The sequence below is a fragment of the Sycon ciliatum genome, chromosome 10, assembly GCF_964019385.1.
Source record: "Sycon ciliatum chromosome 10, ocSycCili1.1, whole genome shotgun sequence".
Classification (NCBI taxonomy): Eukaryota; Metazoa; Porifera; class Calcarea; order Leucosolenida; family Sycettidae; genus Sycon; species Sycon ciliatum.
The window spans coordinates 798,346-814,566 of record NC_088652.1 but is presented as its reverse complement, the minus strand read 5'-3'; the positions used below and the strand labels follow the sequence as shown (position 1 = coordinate 814,566).

Below are 16,221 nucleotides of genomic sequence, written 5' to 3'. Positions count from 1 at the left end.
CCTGAGGACTCTGAAGTGCTTCATTGGTGAGTAGGAGCCTGAGGACTCTGAAGCGCTTCATTGACGACCATTTACCTGTAGTACATGTTGTGGTGCAGATCCGGTTGATCTCTTCAGGTCTCCACAGTCCAGCCTCTGATGCGGAGAGGTGGGAGTTTCTCCGTTTTTGGCCATCGTGTAGTGCAGTGGAGATGATGTCTGCAGGTGGTGGTGGCGGCGGGGTGGGGGAGGTTGAACCAGGCTGCTGTTGTTGCTGTTACAGTGACGGAGATGCTGTTTCTGTTGCTGTGGCTGCGACTGCTGGTGCTGCCCTCAGAGCTGGTTTCGGAGAACCTCCATTGCCTGCCGTATAGGGGCCTTGGCCAGAAGTTGGGCGCTGTCACTGTGGAGAGTGAAGCGGCATCGATGCGACATCCGCGCTTCTGTGAGGTTTTCCTGCTTCCTTCCTGTGATTTGTCTTGAAGTGACATGCACCGAGTGCAGGTGCGAGCATGTCCATCAATGGCATTGAGAACGACTGGTTGCCACCTGCCCTGATCTCCATGGTCTGTTTGTTCGACAGTCCATGGCCAAATCAAGCACAAGTTTGGTCCTGGGTCCGCCGCCATCACAATACATGAACAAGTTATGCACAACATGTGCACCTCCGGCCGCGTGTGCGCGCGTGTGTGTATGTGTGTGTTTGCGCGCGTGCGCGCGTGCGCGTGTATACACTGGTTTACTCTATACAGCTTTATGTGTGTAATAACATAATGACTCATTGTGTGGCGACACGCCAGCAAGCGGGCTGGGCACCAGCAGCGATCTACACAGTCACTGCTGGAAAACAGGGCTACATCATTTGTGCAGCCAACCAGCTAGCTGGGCAAGAAACATTATTGCTGCTAAGACTTACATGTACTTCAGTAGAGACAACAGATCAAGAGAGGAGGAGGAGGAAAGAGAGTAAGAGAGAGAGATAGAGAGACGGAGACGGAGACAGAGTTACTGGTTACAGGAAAGTAGGCACTGTGTGCTGCTTGAGAAATAGAAGTAGGCTAAAGCCTTTTAAAAGTCGTTAACAGTTTCTGTTATACCGGTACTCAGTAGTAATCGTGATCACGCGTACATTTCAAATATTTGGTACCGCTCAAAAGAAACAGTATTATCCGATAGCAGATCCGATAACGTTGGACGACAGATTTTAGTTGCTCCGAACTAAGTCCTGGTACGCTGCAATTGCCTCTTATTAGCCACCCCACTCAACGTGTCTGCAACATATCCCGCACACATTACATCCCGGCTTGGCGTATGCGATGATGGCTGCCCGCAAGTATCGACCACAGTCCTTGTACTCTGTCGTCTTATCCCTCGTACACGTCTTCGGCCTTCTGATGATTACCTGTACGACGGACCCTGCCCAAGCGCGTAAGTAGCTATCCGTATGGAAGGAGATTTATTTACTCACCCAATGCTGTAGACAGCAAGTTGTTTCGTCCATGAATGCCTCATCAGTGTAGCTACGAGCGTTTTTTTAAGCTAAAAGTAAGACGAGTTGCCAGCCATGGTGCAAAGGTGGCACCACAGACATTCAAGCCAACTCGTTGCTCTAGCGCCAGAGTGCTCAAACTAGGAAAGGTAGCGAGCGATGCGCAATGCAGCAGCACTGGATATATAATATTTATTCCAATACAAGAGAGAGATTGGAAGCTTTGTTACAACTCTGAGTTTCACGTTTTACTACGATCATCAGGCAACTGATGGATCCAAAACGGGCAGCCAGAACATAAGGCGGAGCAAGGTGGGACATTCTGAGGGGTATCATATTTATTCCAATATCAGATTCTAGTAAAGACTCAGTGGAAGCACCGGGCAATGCGAAGTGAGTGGGTGATAGACTGATAGCATACAACAGCAATAAAGATAAGTAGGGGTAGGGGTAGGGGTAGGGGTAGGGGTAGGGGTAGGGGTAGGGGTAGGGTAGGGGTAGGGGTAGGGGTAGGGGTAGGGGTAGGGGTAGGGGTAGGGGTAGGGGTAGGGGTAGGGGTAGGGGTAGGGGTAAGGGTAGGGTAGGGGTAGGGGTAGGGGTAGGGGTAGGGGTAGGGGTAGGGGTTAGGAGGGAAAACGAAAGAGTAATGGTACAGCAATGATGTGCAATCATTTACTTACATGCTTGTTCTTTTCTTGTCTGATAGGTGTGTTTCTGCATGACAGTTCAAAATCCACACGAGTTTCCTCTTTGACCTCTACACAGACCGAAGAACGAGCAGTTGCGTTTGTCGTAACTCTGAGTTTCACGAACTATGAACTATGGATGTGGATTTTAAACTGTCATGCAAAAAGACTCCTATAACTAGTATAAGAAATTCGCAAATGCATCATAATAATAATATGATGCCTCCGGTAGGGACCGGCGGATTCTGCTCGAAAAGGTGGCAGATTCTGCTCGAAAAGCAGAAAAATTGGCAGAACCATACAAACCTTATGGCGGGCAATTCCTCGAATTCTGCTCCATTTCTTTATCCACATACCAAACATGCATGAAACTTACCAGAAAAAGTACCGAATTCTGCCAATTTTTCTGCCGGCAGAATCCGCTGGACCCTAGCCTCCGGTAGTTTAGTAGGGTTAAAATCGACCATCAGAGGAAAATTGATACTGACCCTACCCTGAGAGTACTGATAACAGTAGCTGGGGCTCCCTAGTAAGTGGTAGTACATTGGGTACTGTACTAGCCTGAGACCCGAGAGGTCGCGGGTTCGAGCCCCGCAGTCGCACATCGGACTGCAAACTCCCCACAACGCAGCTCACCAGATCAAAGTGTGGGTCCTCTGCACTCAGTAGAGTGAAGTCGAGCGAGCTGCAACCCCCGGTGCCGAAAGGCGGGCTCACGCCCCGACATGACTACTTCCCCTTGTCTAACCCCCCAAGACGAATGATAGTAGCCGACTGGACGAATTTGAAAACAAACAACCAGGAATATGGCAATCCCAGCATGACAATTACCATGCCATGGGATATGTAGCGCGATATGGAGCGTGTGAGAAAGTCTTAGTTTTGTGTGCATTGCTACGTAACATTCTCGTGGAATCAGGTGACAAATTTCGAGTCACCTGTGCGGTGGGTACGCGTTTTTGAGCTCCAGTTCTTGAAACCTTTTGGACAGCCCAGCCGGCATTAGGCCGGACTGGAGGTAAGTAGGTAGGTTGTAGCAGTAGTAGTAGTAGTGGCAGCAGTTGCAGTAGTGTAGTTAGGTAGCTAGGTTGTGCACAACGAGAATCTTTGCGCCATGGGTGAGCTCTCAAGCGCGGAGCAGGTGAAGCTACTTTGTAGCATTCCCGGAATACATCACAACGTGGTCAGCCTTGTAGATACTTTGAATGCTTTCGTCAGTGAGGCCAGAAACAACGAAGTACGCCTCCAGCGGAGAGTAGACGAGCTCGCCGGCCTGGTCTTGGATTTAAGGCAAGAAATGAAGTCATTGAAGGAGTCCGCCATTATGGCAGTCAAGCTACCATTTTCAAAAAGCGAGCTGGGCAAGGAGATCAAGAGTGCAGGTAGTAGTAGTACTACGAGTACCCGTACCAGTAGTCCTGGACAGTCAAAGCCACGCGCAAGTGACAGTGCAAAACTGCCAAACCAGCAGGTAAAACACGTGGGAACCCACACTGAACCCCGTACCCGTAGCGCCGCCACACCCTGGCACGCAACCAAGACAGTGCCCTCTGGGGACACAGAAATGGAGTATTCTGAGTCTGATGCAGGGGATACTGGACTCCTGCCTGTCAGTGTCAAGCCCGTTTTCGGTGCTACTGCTGCCAACGCTGGGCCTAACCAGGACACCCTACCGGCCGCTGCAGGTAGTGTTGAACCTGAAACTGGCAACACAGAGCAAGAGGAAGTGGATGCCATAAATGACGACAGCTGGCAGCTGGTCGCTGCAGCCCCACCAAGACGCCGGAGAGCAGTAGTGTTTGTTGGCAACCTTAGCAGCACCTGCACAATGGAGGGCCTCACGGAGTTTGTGCACCGCCGGTCTGTAGCAGCCACAGGGAACATCATAGATGTCCACTCATGCAATGTACACACGGCAGCTAGCGGCAAAGTATCCGCCAGGGTCACCATCGATGCAGCTTGCCTGGCCACTGTGACCTCTGCCAACTTCTGGCCTCGGCCTCTCTACTGCAGGACATGGAAATTCAATCCACCCAAGAAGAGCAGCGGCAACGACAAGGCCCACAGCAGCAGTAATGGTGGCAGTGGCGACGGCAACGACAATGCCCACAGCAGCAGTGACGGTGGCAGTGGCGACGACAGCAGCGGAAACGACTGTGGCAGTGGCGGCGGCAGCAGCAGTGACGGTGGCAGTGGCGACGGCAACGACAATGCCCACAGCAGCAGGGACGATGGCAGTGGCGACGACAGCAGCGGAAACGACTGTGGCAGGAGCGGCAGCAGCAGCCGCCGCAATAGCAGCAGCGACAGTTCTCCCAAACCCGGCGCTGAGTTAACTCGGACCCCTGGGCAGAAGTCACGACCCCACCAGCGTGGTTCTCCCGCTGAAGACCAAGCTGCAAAGCGCGTGGCTCCAGTCAGCAAACAGTGATGTCTGCTGCCAGCCATATACCCCTGCTAAACCCCAATGCTACTCCCTTCCAGCCTCGAAGGTCCCGGGGCTCCCAAAGAACAACCAACTGCAACAACCTCAAACTGTTCGTCACGAGCCTCAACATCGGGTTTTTGAATATCTGCAGCCTGCGCTACAAGCTGCACGCACTGGACAGCCTTGCCCACCAGCACAACTGGGACGTCGTTGGCGTTGCCGAGACCTGGCTGGACAGTACAATCTCGGATGGCGAAATTTGTATTCCCGGCTACAGTGTTGTTCGCTGTGACCGGCCCGATCGCCAGGGTGGGGGCACATGCCTCTATTACAAGACATCACTCCCAGTTACCTATCGTTCTGATCTGCACAATAGCCACCTGGAGGCTACCTGGATAGCTATTGGCGGAGGGCAACACCAGCACCTCGTTGGCTGCCTCTATCGCCCACCAAATGCAACTGCTGATTTCTGGGGCCACCTGGACACAGTCCTCCACAATGCTGCCACGATCACGCCATCAATGACACTGGTGGGTGACTTTAATATCAATCTGGCTCAATGCATGACCAGTCGTCCTCACCAGCGCTTCTGGGACCTTATCGGATCGTATGGGCTCCGCAACTATGTTCAGTCTGCCACACGAGTCACACCCCGATGTCCGGATGGAACGCTGCTTGATCTAGTGCTCTCCACCGTGGGTACTATAAGTCATTGTGAAGTTGTACCCTGCACGATCAGCGATCACTTCCTTGTGCATGCAAGTCTGTCTCTACCCTCCTCGCAACACCCACTGCAGCGGAAATCAGTGCGCCTCACCCGCAAGATCCGTGCCATTAACCTTGCAACATTTCGTGAAGATATTGCCTCGTGCAGCCTCCACTCCTTTCCCCCTGCTGCAACTGTAGACGAGATGTGGAATGGCTGGCATGCCAAGTTTATGTCGGTTCTCGAAAGTCACGCTCCCCTGCGTGAAGTCAGAATCTCCACCAGGAGGACTCCCCCGCCATGGTCCGACCGTGATCTATTCCAACTGAACATGCGCAAGAATAGACTTCACCGAAAGTGGCTACGAGATAAGACTAACGTGCATCTACATGAGGAGTACAAGCGAGCCCGTGCAGAAGCCTCAAATGCTTACCGGCGAAAACGCAATCAGCATTTCCAACAGCAGTGTCGTGATCACTCCTCCAACCTGCGGAAGATGTGGTCCGTGATCAACTCTGTCACTAGCCGTTCTCGTCAACATCATCAGCCAACGTGCGACATCACAGAAGTCTCGGATGCCTTCCACAGCATTGTACATGATCCGTCCCGTCCGGCGCAGCTCCAGATTCCCATTGGTCCACAGCCGCAAGGCTCAATGCTGACCTTCCAGTCAACTACCCCAGATGAGGTCAAGCACCTCCTGGAACGGATAAATCCCTGCAAAGCCACAGGCAGTGATGGGATTCCTGGGTGTCTGCTACGTGCTTGCGCTGACCTGTTGGCTCCATCGCTTTCAGTGCTCTTCAGCTCATCGCTGAGGCATGGTGAAGTCCCTCTGGCTTTCAAACATGCTGTAATAAGCCCTCTCTTCAAAGCTGGCGATCCATCGGTAGCTGCAAATTATCGTCCTGTGTCGCTCCTGCCGATCGTATCCAAACTACTCGAGAAGATAGTCCAGAAGCAACTTGTTGCACATCTGGAGCGATCATGTGCCATACCACCGACTCAGTTTGCCTTCCGCCGTCAGCACTCCACAGAGGACGCCCTAGTTGTAGCAACAGATGCCATCTTAAAGGCCCGGGACGACAAGTTGACCACAGGCATCTGCCTGATCGACATGTCAAAAGCCTTTGACAAGGTCAATCACAGCCAACTGGTCCGGGACCTATTCGATCTTGGCCTGGACAATGCCTCCCTTCGCTGGTTCTGCAGCTACTTAAGCGATCGAACCCAGCAAGTGCGCATTGGCCCCACCTACAGTGTTGCTGCTAAGTGCTCATCTGGTGTACCTCAGGGCTCGGTCCTAGGTCCGATCCTGTTTAGCATGTACACCCGTGATGTCCCTGCCATAGCCCATCCTGCTCCATCTCTGCAATTTGCCGATGACATTGCAGTGCACTGCCACAGAAAATCAGTGCTAGCCACATCAGCCTGCCTGTCAGGGGCCGTCACCAACGTCGCTGACTGGCTCAAGCATCGACATCTGCTACTAAATGACAAGAAGAGCCAGGTCCTGTCAATTGTACCACAACGCAATGCGGGTCAGCATGTCGCTGTCCGCTGCAACCAGACAGAGCTTCCCCTGAGCCCAACAGCAAGGTACCTCGGCGTGACCCTTGACGCCGCTGTGAAGTGGGACCCCCATGTTGACGCAATGGCGAAGAAAGTTGTGCAGAAGATTGGAGCATTGTGGCGGTCCCGCAGATGTCTGAGCCTCAGTAGTCGCATCCAGTATGTGAGGTCAGTCATCATGCCTGACCTCCTATATGGGTCTAACGCCTTCTCTTCCTCCCTCAAGGTTTCGCAGCTTGATCGCCTTCAGGTCCTGCAGAACCGAGCGGCGAGAGCGGTATACGGTTTGCCGCCTCACACCTCGGCTCAGCCTCTGCTCGAACGGATGTCCCTGTACAGAGTTCGGGAGTGCTACGCCCAGAAGCGGCTCGTCCTGGTGTGGCGCTGTGTCAATGGGAAAGCCAGCAGTGTCCTCCAGGACCTATTCTCACCATCAGCTGGCAGCACCACCCGGCACCAGGTTTCCAGGGGCCTCACTGTCCCCTCGGCACAGTCAGAAGCCGGCAGATCTCGCCTGGCCTTTCAGGCAGCCTTGGCCTGGAACGCTCTCCCAAGGAGTGTAAGGGAGATCAAGGCTGCCCAGCAATTTAAGCTTGCCTCCATTCCCTACACCTTGCAATGAATGCTCTGTCTGACTTTTCCCGTCCACACACCACGTCATTTACTCTTCTCTGCGTGCTTGTGCGCTTATGAACTCTTTGTGTTCCCTCTGTTGACGCTTCAAAATCGCTCTATTGACACTGCAAAATCGCTCTGTTGACGCTACAAAATTGCTTATCATCTCCCTCCCTCCCTCCCCCCTCCCCCCTCTCTCTCTCTCTCTCTCTCTCTCTCTCTCTCTCTCTCTCTCTCTCTCTCTCTCTCTCTCTCTCTCTCTCTCTCTCTCTCTCTCTCTCTCTCTCTCTCTCTCTCTCTCTTTCTCTCTCTCTCTCCCCCCGTAGCTCTCTCCCTTTTGAAATTCGCTTCCATAGAATTGGGCACCTTTGCCCGTTTGGCCTTGCGAAGCAAAATAAAAATCAACAACAACAAACAACAACAACAAAGCTTGACAAGTGATTTTATTTCAAAGCAGGTCAATACTTCCTCCGCCTCAGGAGGAAAGTCAGCTTCTAGTGACTCAAAGCACTCGTCTCCCAGCCGGGAGAATTCAAATACAGTACATTATTTTTATTATACGCATTCCCGCGGCAGCGTCAACCAAGCACTGCAGTTATGCTTGATCCACACGTTCGCTTATTATTATGCTGGACATTGAAACAAAGCAGATGTAGACAGCTCCTAGAGAATGGGGCTCTACAAAACCAATGATCGAAGTTAGTCCTTCAGTAACATAGAGCGTCATAAAATTGGTCTCATTGGAAAAAAATGTCATCACTATTGTCTCCTCATGTAGCATCATGGTCAATGGGTGGCCAGATAATTATACGTATGAGGTTGAGTTGCAGAACTAAATATTGCGACAGAGCTTTCGGCCATATTTTCAATTCATTGCATTCCCAACTCCTCACAACCACGCGCTCTTCAGCCGAACCATACAGACACCAGCAAGGACACTTCCGTTGAGAGATAATATTCCTCCACGCCTCTAGACAGCTGTTTCGCTCCCTGTCGGAGCTCATCAGTAGAGGATGATAATGATAATGGAGAAATGATCATTCTTATACACCAGAAATGGCGCAAGTGCGCGCTTTCCACATAATATCAATGGCATATGCAAGCTGAAAGGTTGAGTTGCCAGATAATTATTAAAAGATTCAAATAGTAATATTATTATACAGTAGAATGGTTGTGTAAAAGAGTTTATAAGGGTGCCATGGCTGTTTCTACTCGTGACGAGGGTGTGCACAAACATTCTTCACCAGCGCGTTCCATGCTGGACGGTCCACAGCAATCCGCTCCAGACGGCGCAAGTCCTCAACACTCCGCAGGTGCCCATTGTTCGACTGGGACAGATCGGCGCGGAGCTTTATTGGTAGTGTCACCCTCGGCCTCCCACGGTACCTCCCCTCGGGTGCCTGAAAGTATTGCTCCATGCTCAATCGTGCTGGCGTGTCAACCCAGGCGAAGCACATGTCCGAATAGACTCCAGCGTGAATTTCGGATCAAGTCCGACACTGGCTCCACTCCACATCGGGCATACAACGCCAAATTACTAATCTTCTGTGGCCATGTGATGCCGAGAAGTGACCTGAAAGCGTCCAGGGAGCGTTCGCTAGCAACCGTCAGGCCCCAGGTGCCTGAATTATAGAGAAGTATCGGCATGATAAAGGCGCAGTACAACCTCATACGCAGAGGCTCTCGGATCAGTCCTCGGCGCTTCCAAAGAGATCACATGGATCGGAAGGCAGCCTCGGCCTGCGACGTGTCACATCCTCAATGTCGCCCAGGAGTGAGCCCAGCTTTCGGGATGTCCTCCAGCGCTCGTCAATTCTGTCTACAGATCGACCCAGCTTTGTCCACTCAGTTTTGGTGTTGTTGACTCTCAGGGCCCACTGCCCGAGAGTGTGGTCTATGACCGGTTCGAGCTCTGTGAGCCATTGACGACTAAGGCTTATGAAATCGGTGTCATCTGCGTAGACAAGCTCAAATGGAATGTTGATGCTTTGATCCATGGGCGGTCTGTTTCGTGCCACCTGGGTGCTCCTCAGATCTCTCAGTGCTGCCTCTTAGTATAACAAACAACACCGGGGAGAGAGAATCACCCTGCGGGGTGCCAATTGTAGTTTCAAGGGACTCTGATACTGCCCTACCGATGCGTACCTGCAGAGTTGTGTTGGTCAACAGCACTAACACAGTACATGTACGAGGTATATGGCTGGCATCAGCGACATGTTTTCGGTGCAACTGTTATGCCGTGAAACTGCTATTCTGTGAACCGAAATCCCGTGAACATGCAGTCGATGAACCTGTTTTCTGTCAACCTGATTTTCGGGCGAAGTGAACAGTCGCTAAATCTGACACTCTGTGAAATGTCTTTCGGTGAAACACATCGTTCTGTGAACGCGTTTTGGGTGAACCGTCGGGATACCGAAAAAGTCCCTGAAAAGTCGAATTTGTAAATTCATATCGAGTGCTACATCAGTTGAAAGAGCATGAACAGCTGCAAAATCTCTGAAAGTGTTGTCTCGATCTGACCAGCCGTTCAAGAGTTATGGCTGAAAATGTGCCCTTGCAAGGAAAGATTTCAAGTTTTGTTGCAGGCTGTCATTTTTTGGCAGCACTGTATTTGAATGTGAGCAGACCGTGCGCAACTTGTCGTATCATGGAAACAAGCGAAAATGTGCAGTCCAAAAATCACGTTTTTTAGCCACGTAGCAGGACTTTTGCCAGCACCCTCGTGACGTTGCAGATATGTGGCTTGATTATTGTAGTTGACGTTGATTTAGTGACTTTGGCAAGTTTGAGTCGTGTCAAGAATTAAGTCAGGTAGGATTCAGTACTAGGCAGCAGTGGAATGTGAGTGGTATTTTTTGCCGATTTTTGAGGGTATCCTGGATTTGGTTTGCAGCGCTGTGGAAATGGCTTGCTGTGGAGGTCCCAGCACTGGATGTTGCATCAAAGGTACGACCTCGTAGCACGCCCTTAACCTAAACAAATTCAAAAATAATTAATTGACTTGGGTCTGTGGGAGTGTGTGAGAGAACGCCCACTCGTGCCATTGTGACAGATTCCAGGGCCACGTTGAGGGGCCCTATCCCACCACCCATGACTGCTTCTGGACTTATTTTTTGGTTTGGATCCCGCGCACGGACAGAATGGGCAAGAAAATGTGAAAAAGTTGTAAAATGCATTTGATTGGCTCCTGGGTGGCTCGCACACCGTGGCAATATGCCGGAATTTTGAGTTTTTCCGGCCCGGAAAACCTGCCAGTGAGGCGCAAGAACTTTTTAATCATGTCCAGAGGGCCAGCATAGTGGCAGGAGTGTGTGGTGAAAATTTCAATCCAATACATTGAGAGACACCAAATTAGGGAGGGCCCGAATATGCTTGCGCATACCGTAAAATCCCGCCAGAGCGCCCCGTCTCTCCCATCCGCCCCTCCCTGACTTCTTGTCAGGGACGTGATTGATTGTATCCTCGTATGACTCTGTCGCAGTCTGTGATGCCGTACTGCACTGCAGACGCGTGCTCGACCCGTTGGAAATGTACGCAACAGTGCACCCTCCTGACCAGGGATCGCACAAACCCTGCGTTTTGTCGGGTCTGCACGACTCCTGGCTCTTGACCTTTGGTCGGTGTACGAGATGCACGAACAGTTTTCGTAGTGTGAGAACTTTTTCATGTAGCACTGAATGCGGCAAGTAGGACTCGCCCATCCGCCCCTCCCCACCTGAAGCGTCGAGGAGGTAGGGGCGCTCTGGCGGGATTTTACGGTATTTTCGCACATTGCTCAAACAACATGGGGCGAAATTATTACCCGAGAAGAGAGTGTCCGCGACTCAAGGTCGCATAAAGTAGCAAATCTAGCATATTGTACCAAATGTAGCATATTTTGCTACAAGGAGCAAAGAATTCGCATAATTATCACTGATATCAGTTCATATTTCGAGCATATTTGAGCATATTTTTCTGCTTTTGTGTGATTTTGAAGCATATTTTGAAGCAAGTGGCCAATATGCGAAAAGCATAATATACGAAATTTTTGAGCATATTTGGGCCCTCCCTCCACCAAATTTACGGTCAATTGAATGGCATATGAAATTTACGACCAGGCTGCTACCTTAATTGGATGTGGTCTTCCTCTCTGCTTTGATAATTATGATCGGTCAAAACCTAGGCTTCAACAGCATTCGTTTTGACAAGCTGTGTGAGAATACTAGAGAGGTTCCGGGGTACGATTTTCCGTGCCAAAATCCATATGTGCGGTACGGATTTTTTCCAGGCGTGCTCCATACGATTTTTCGGCACGGACAATCCGTGTAGACTGGCTTTCATACGAACCAGGGAGTCGTAAAATACCGGTATTTTACGACTCCCTGATACGAACCATGTTTCGTATGGAGATTTTGCGTCATCGGGTGCAGAAAGATTTTTCGCGTACAAATTTGGAACGAGAAACATCGATTTTCCGCGGGAAGTTTTGATTTTGGTACAAATTTTCAAAATAATAAGGCATAGCGTGGGAATGTGACGTGTTTGCGATCGTAACCTAGGCAATGACGGCAAACACATAAGTTCCGTACTCCGGAACATTTCACTGCTCGAAAACGACGTATAAAAAATCCGTAGCGCCTCTACGGATTTTGGCAAGAAAAATCGTACTCCGGAACCTCCCTACAAACTTAACTGGGAACGTCATCTGCTGGATTGTAGCAGCCGCCACAGAATGCATGCAAATGCACTATCAGCTATTTCTTTTTAGGTCTCATCAGTCAGCAGAGTGTGGATAAAGGTCTCATCAGCAGAGTGTGGATAAGGAGGCCTTGGTGGAAAATAGAAGAAAGGCATTCGAGGTGGTAAGCTGGTTCCCATAACTCTGCGAAACACTCCATCACTCCACACTACTCCATTGGAGCACATTCACAAGTCATCATTTAGCGAGAAAATCAGTCTTTGGTTAGATGTTGGATATCCTCCCTACAGCTGTTTTCCTCACAAGCAGGGAGTCGTCAAATACCGGTATTTGACGACTCTCTGCTCATAACTGTACTCTCGCTGTGTACTACAGTGCTGGAAACTGAAATCCGACCCCCCTGAGCGGTGCGCTCACACGATCACATCGCAAAGAATGTGAACCTACCGGTCAGGGGGTCGGATTTCAGTTGCCAGCACTGTACATGTACAGTGGAACCTGTCTAAGACGACCGCTCATGGGACCTTCAGAGCGTGGTCTCTGTTACCAGGTGGTCTCCTTATACAGGGTCAATTGACTTGAAATAGCATCACTTGGCCCTGGTTTCAGTGGTCTTCTAGGGCAGGTGGTCGCCTTATCCGAGTGGTCGCCTTGACAGGTTTTACTGTATATTCATGTTGTTTTGTGTGTGCAGAATGCCAGCCCGATTCGTGCAGCGGAAACGGTGAATGTTTAGATGACAGCTTCGGCCTGTCCTCATCATTTACGTGCCTGTGTAACTTTGAATATATGGGAATGTATTGCAGCGAGAAGATCGAAGGTGAGGGACGTGCGTGAAACGCATTTAACATTATTATTGTGCGGTATTGAGTGCCAAGGTGGAAGATGCAAAATACCGGCTTTAGATGGTCAGATCATCACTCATGCACATACAGTAAAATCTGCCAAGGCGACCACTCGGATAAGGCGACCACTCGGATAAGGCGACCACTCGGATAAGGCGACCACTCGGATAAGGTGACCACATGTCCCAGAAGATCATTCCAACCAGGACAAATGGATGCTCTGTCCAGTCAAACGACCCTGGGTGGAAGTAGACCACCAACAAACATGCATAGAACAAACATGCATAGAACAAACACGTGTAGAACAAACACGCATAGCACAAACATGCGTAGAACATATCAGGAAAGTAACATATTCTGCCAATTGTTCTGCCAGCAAATATCCGCCAAGGGCTCAGTTTCTGTGCCGGAACCGGTGTATATTTCACATACGCAATGCATGTGTTTTGCGATTGCACGCCCTTTAAAAGCTTTGTCGTTTCCCGTCTGTATCAGATAACGTGGACAAGGTTCTCGACCACTCCGACTCGTCGAACATAGTTCTCATTGCGGCGCTCGCTGGTGGCGTTGGAGGGTCGTTGCTGCTCATTTTGCTGCCCATCTCCATCTGTATCTGTGTCAGGCTGCGACGCAGACGTGCTGTCACGGGCAACAGGACATACACGCGCATGGTCATACACGCCGAGCAAGTGCATGCAGCGGATAGGCCGAGCAGCAGCAGCGGCGGCAGCAGCGGCAGCAGCAGCACAAATCAGGCTGGTTCGCGTACTACCACCTACTGTACCGGTGCTGGTGTGTCCGCACCTGGCGCTGTGCATAACGGTAGTCAAGGCAACGGTACCGCTAGCGATGAGGATGTGCGCCGCTGGAGTACCAACAACCCAGCCACTGCAGCGACCGTCAGAGCCAATGATGCTAGCACCTGTGCTGGACACGTCGGCACCTTGGAACAGCCTCCCGCCTACAGCGGATTTGCGGGAGCAGGGGCCGGTGGGTTCTCAAGCGTATCTGACGCTGGCTCGTGTGCCGTTGATGTAGGACTATTGGCTGGTGCAGGCTACTCAGGAGGCTTTGCTGGACAAGCTGGTGGGTTCAGCGGTGCTGGTGTTGGTGTGGCTACCTATGGCGGTAAGGATGGAGCCGGTGCGTTCATCGCTTAGTCGTGCCAAGCCGGGATTATTGGCATGCACACACACACACACATACGTACCGGGGCGTGCACACGCACGCACACCCGCGGATATGCACACGCACACACGCACACACACACACACACACACACACACACACACACACACACACACACACACACACACACACACACACACACACACACACACACACACACGTCCAGTACCTGCCAACATGATGTAGTTTGGGTATAGTGCCCCTGGAGGATGGCTTCAATTCAGTTGCCTGCCGCGGTGTAAAACTTAGAAGTCACTGAAACTCAGTTTTATTCTCTCTTCTCCCTTTGCTAATGATAGCAGCACAGCAAATTCGCCGCCGATGCAAACGTATTCGCTGGATGTGTTCCTAAACACCCCAGGTGATGCGGCCGCCAATCCGGCTGACTATAAATACTTTTTTACAGCAAATCTACAACCATCTGACTTGGATTGGTTATGCTTCTATCATTAATTGCCTTCTCTCCTCGGATTATAATTCTCTCCGTACGTACGTGCAATCATCGTGTATGTACTCACAAGTAACGTCACTGGTCACAGGCAGTGTGTGATCCTCTCCAAAATCTTTTTATGGTTTCTTTGCACCAAAGTAATTAGTTACCGCACAGTTGCAACTGCAACCACCTCTATCATGCAGTGTTCTGTTCTCGAGGTTCGTGGTTTCTCGTAAAAAAAAGAGAATGATCACTATCTCATCACGTTCCCATGTCACGTGACACCGCATGCAAAGTAAGTACTCGGGTAGTTTACTTAATGCTTTCACGTGATTAGCAAGTTTGTGGATAAAGCCGTCGTCACCAGTGTGTAGCAGTACTTGTTTCCAAGCCAGCACATTATTCATTTCGATGAAAAGAGGAGCCAGAAGAGGAGAAGAAAGCTCTTTGGTTCATGTAAGTCACTGACCGGATACGCTCGCTCTTCAAGTGAAGTCCGATTTCTGGTCAAAAAGCGTAATTTATAATATATATCTATAACAGGTGATTCTTATCCAAGCTGCTGGACGATTGCTGTATGAACTAGCAGTAGAAGTATTGGCCATCGTGCCAGCACGTTTGGATATCTCTCTGAAGCATACATTTCCCGGTTTCGCGGCCGTCACATCGCAAAAAAATGCTTCTGTGAATCCCGCTTAACTCTTTCTCATGTGTTTTCTTCTCTTTTTTTGCATTTATTACTGGCTCAGTATCCGAGTTCAAAAAAAGCTGTTCAATGTAGTGACAAGTATATTTGTGGAAAAACTGGAAAATGCATTCGCACAAACGGTAAAGGGTTTATGATTAGCCTGATATTTGTTCACTTCTAAGTGTGCTAGCAACTTGGTTTCGGGGGAAACCATCCTAGAATGTCAGCAAGTTTGCAGCGAGCAAGCACCTTGGTCAGTAACAAATTTTCTTAATTTTAAATGCAGTTCTTAATCATGCTGATGTACCGCCAGATTGATTTACGAGTGTTCGGTACCGCCCCATCAATGTGAATCGATAAATAAATCATTCGGTCAGACCCACCGCTGTGAGCCCATCGTAATTATTGGGTAGAGAGTTAGTCAGAGAGAAATATTTCTAGCTATTTCTTTTACGACACATGGACGCGTGATTCTGATAAGACATTTTGTGCAATTAGATCGCAAGGCGCTGAAGAAAACATAATTTATTACTGCCGACGGTACCATTCTTGAATGGACTCGGATGGAGAGCCAAGGATAATTTTATAGTAAAGAAAAAGACCAACCAGTTAGTTGTAGAATATCAGTACCGTCGGTCAGTGTCGTGCAATGTTATCGCACGAGCTGATTGTTAAGTAACTGGTGGTGTTAGTCGACATTATAGCGTAAGTTGTGGTTTCTTGGTATTTTTTCTTTACTATAAAAATTAATTACATTTCTTGAATGTTTTTCATTAGTACATCGTAGCTTCCTGAGGTGTGTTGTGCGAAAACTAGTTGGAAGTATGATGAGCATCAAGACAGTAAAGACAATGCATGTACCAGTCCACTGTTAGGCCCGTGGTTACCTGGTTACCTGGTGACGCATGGTTACG

General features: G+C 50.0%; 1 protein-coding gene across 1 annotated transcript; it reads left to right on the top strand.

The window, feature by feature from the left end:
• Nucleotides 1-904: 904 nt before the first annotated feature.
• Nucleotides 905-14,814, top strand: LOC135825766 (fibroin heavy chain-like). The gene is made up of 3 exons (XM_065338385.1): nt 905-1,407; nt 12,848-12,973; nt 13,494-14,814. The coding sequence occupies exons 1-3, from the start codon at nt 1,296-1,298 to the stop codon at nt 14,156-14,158; spliced, it is 903 nt and encodes a 300-aa protein (XP_065194457.1). The 5' UTR covers nt 905-1,295; the 3' UTR covers nt 14,159-14,814.
• The last annotated feature ends 1,407 nt before the right edge of the window (nt 14,815-16,221 follow it).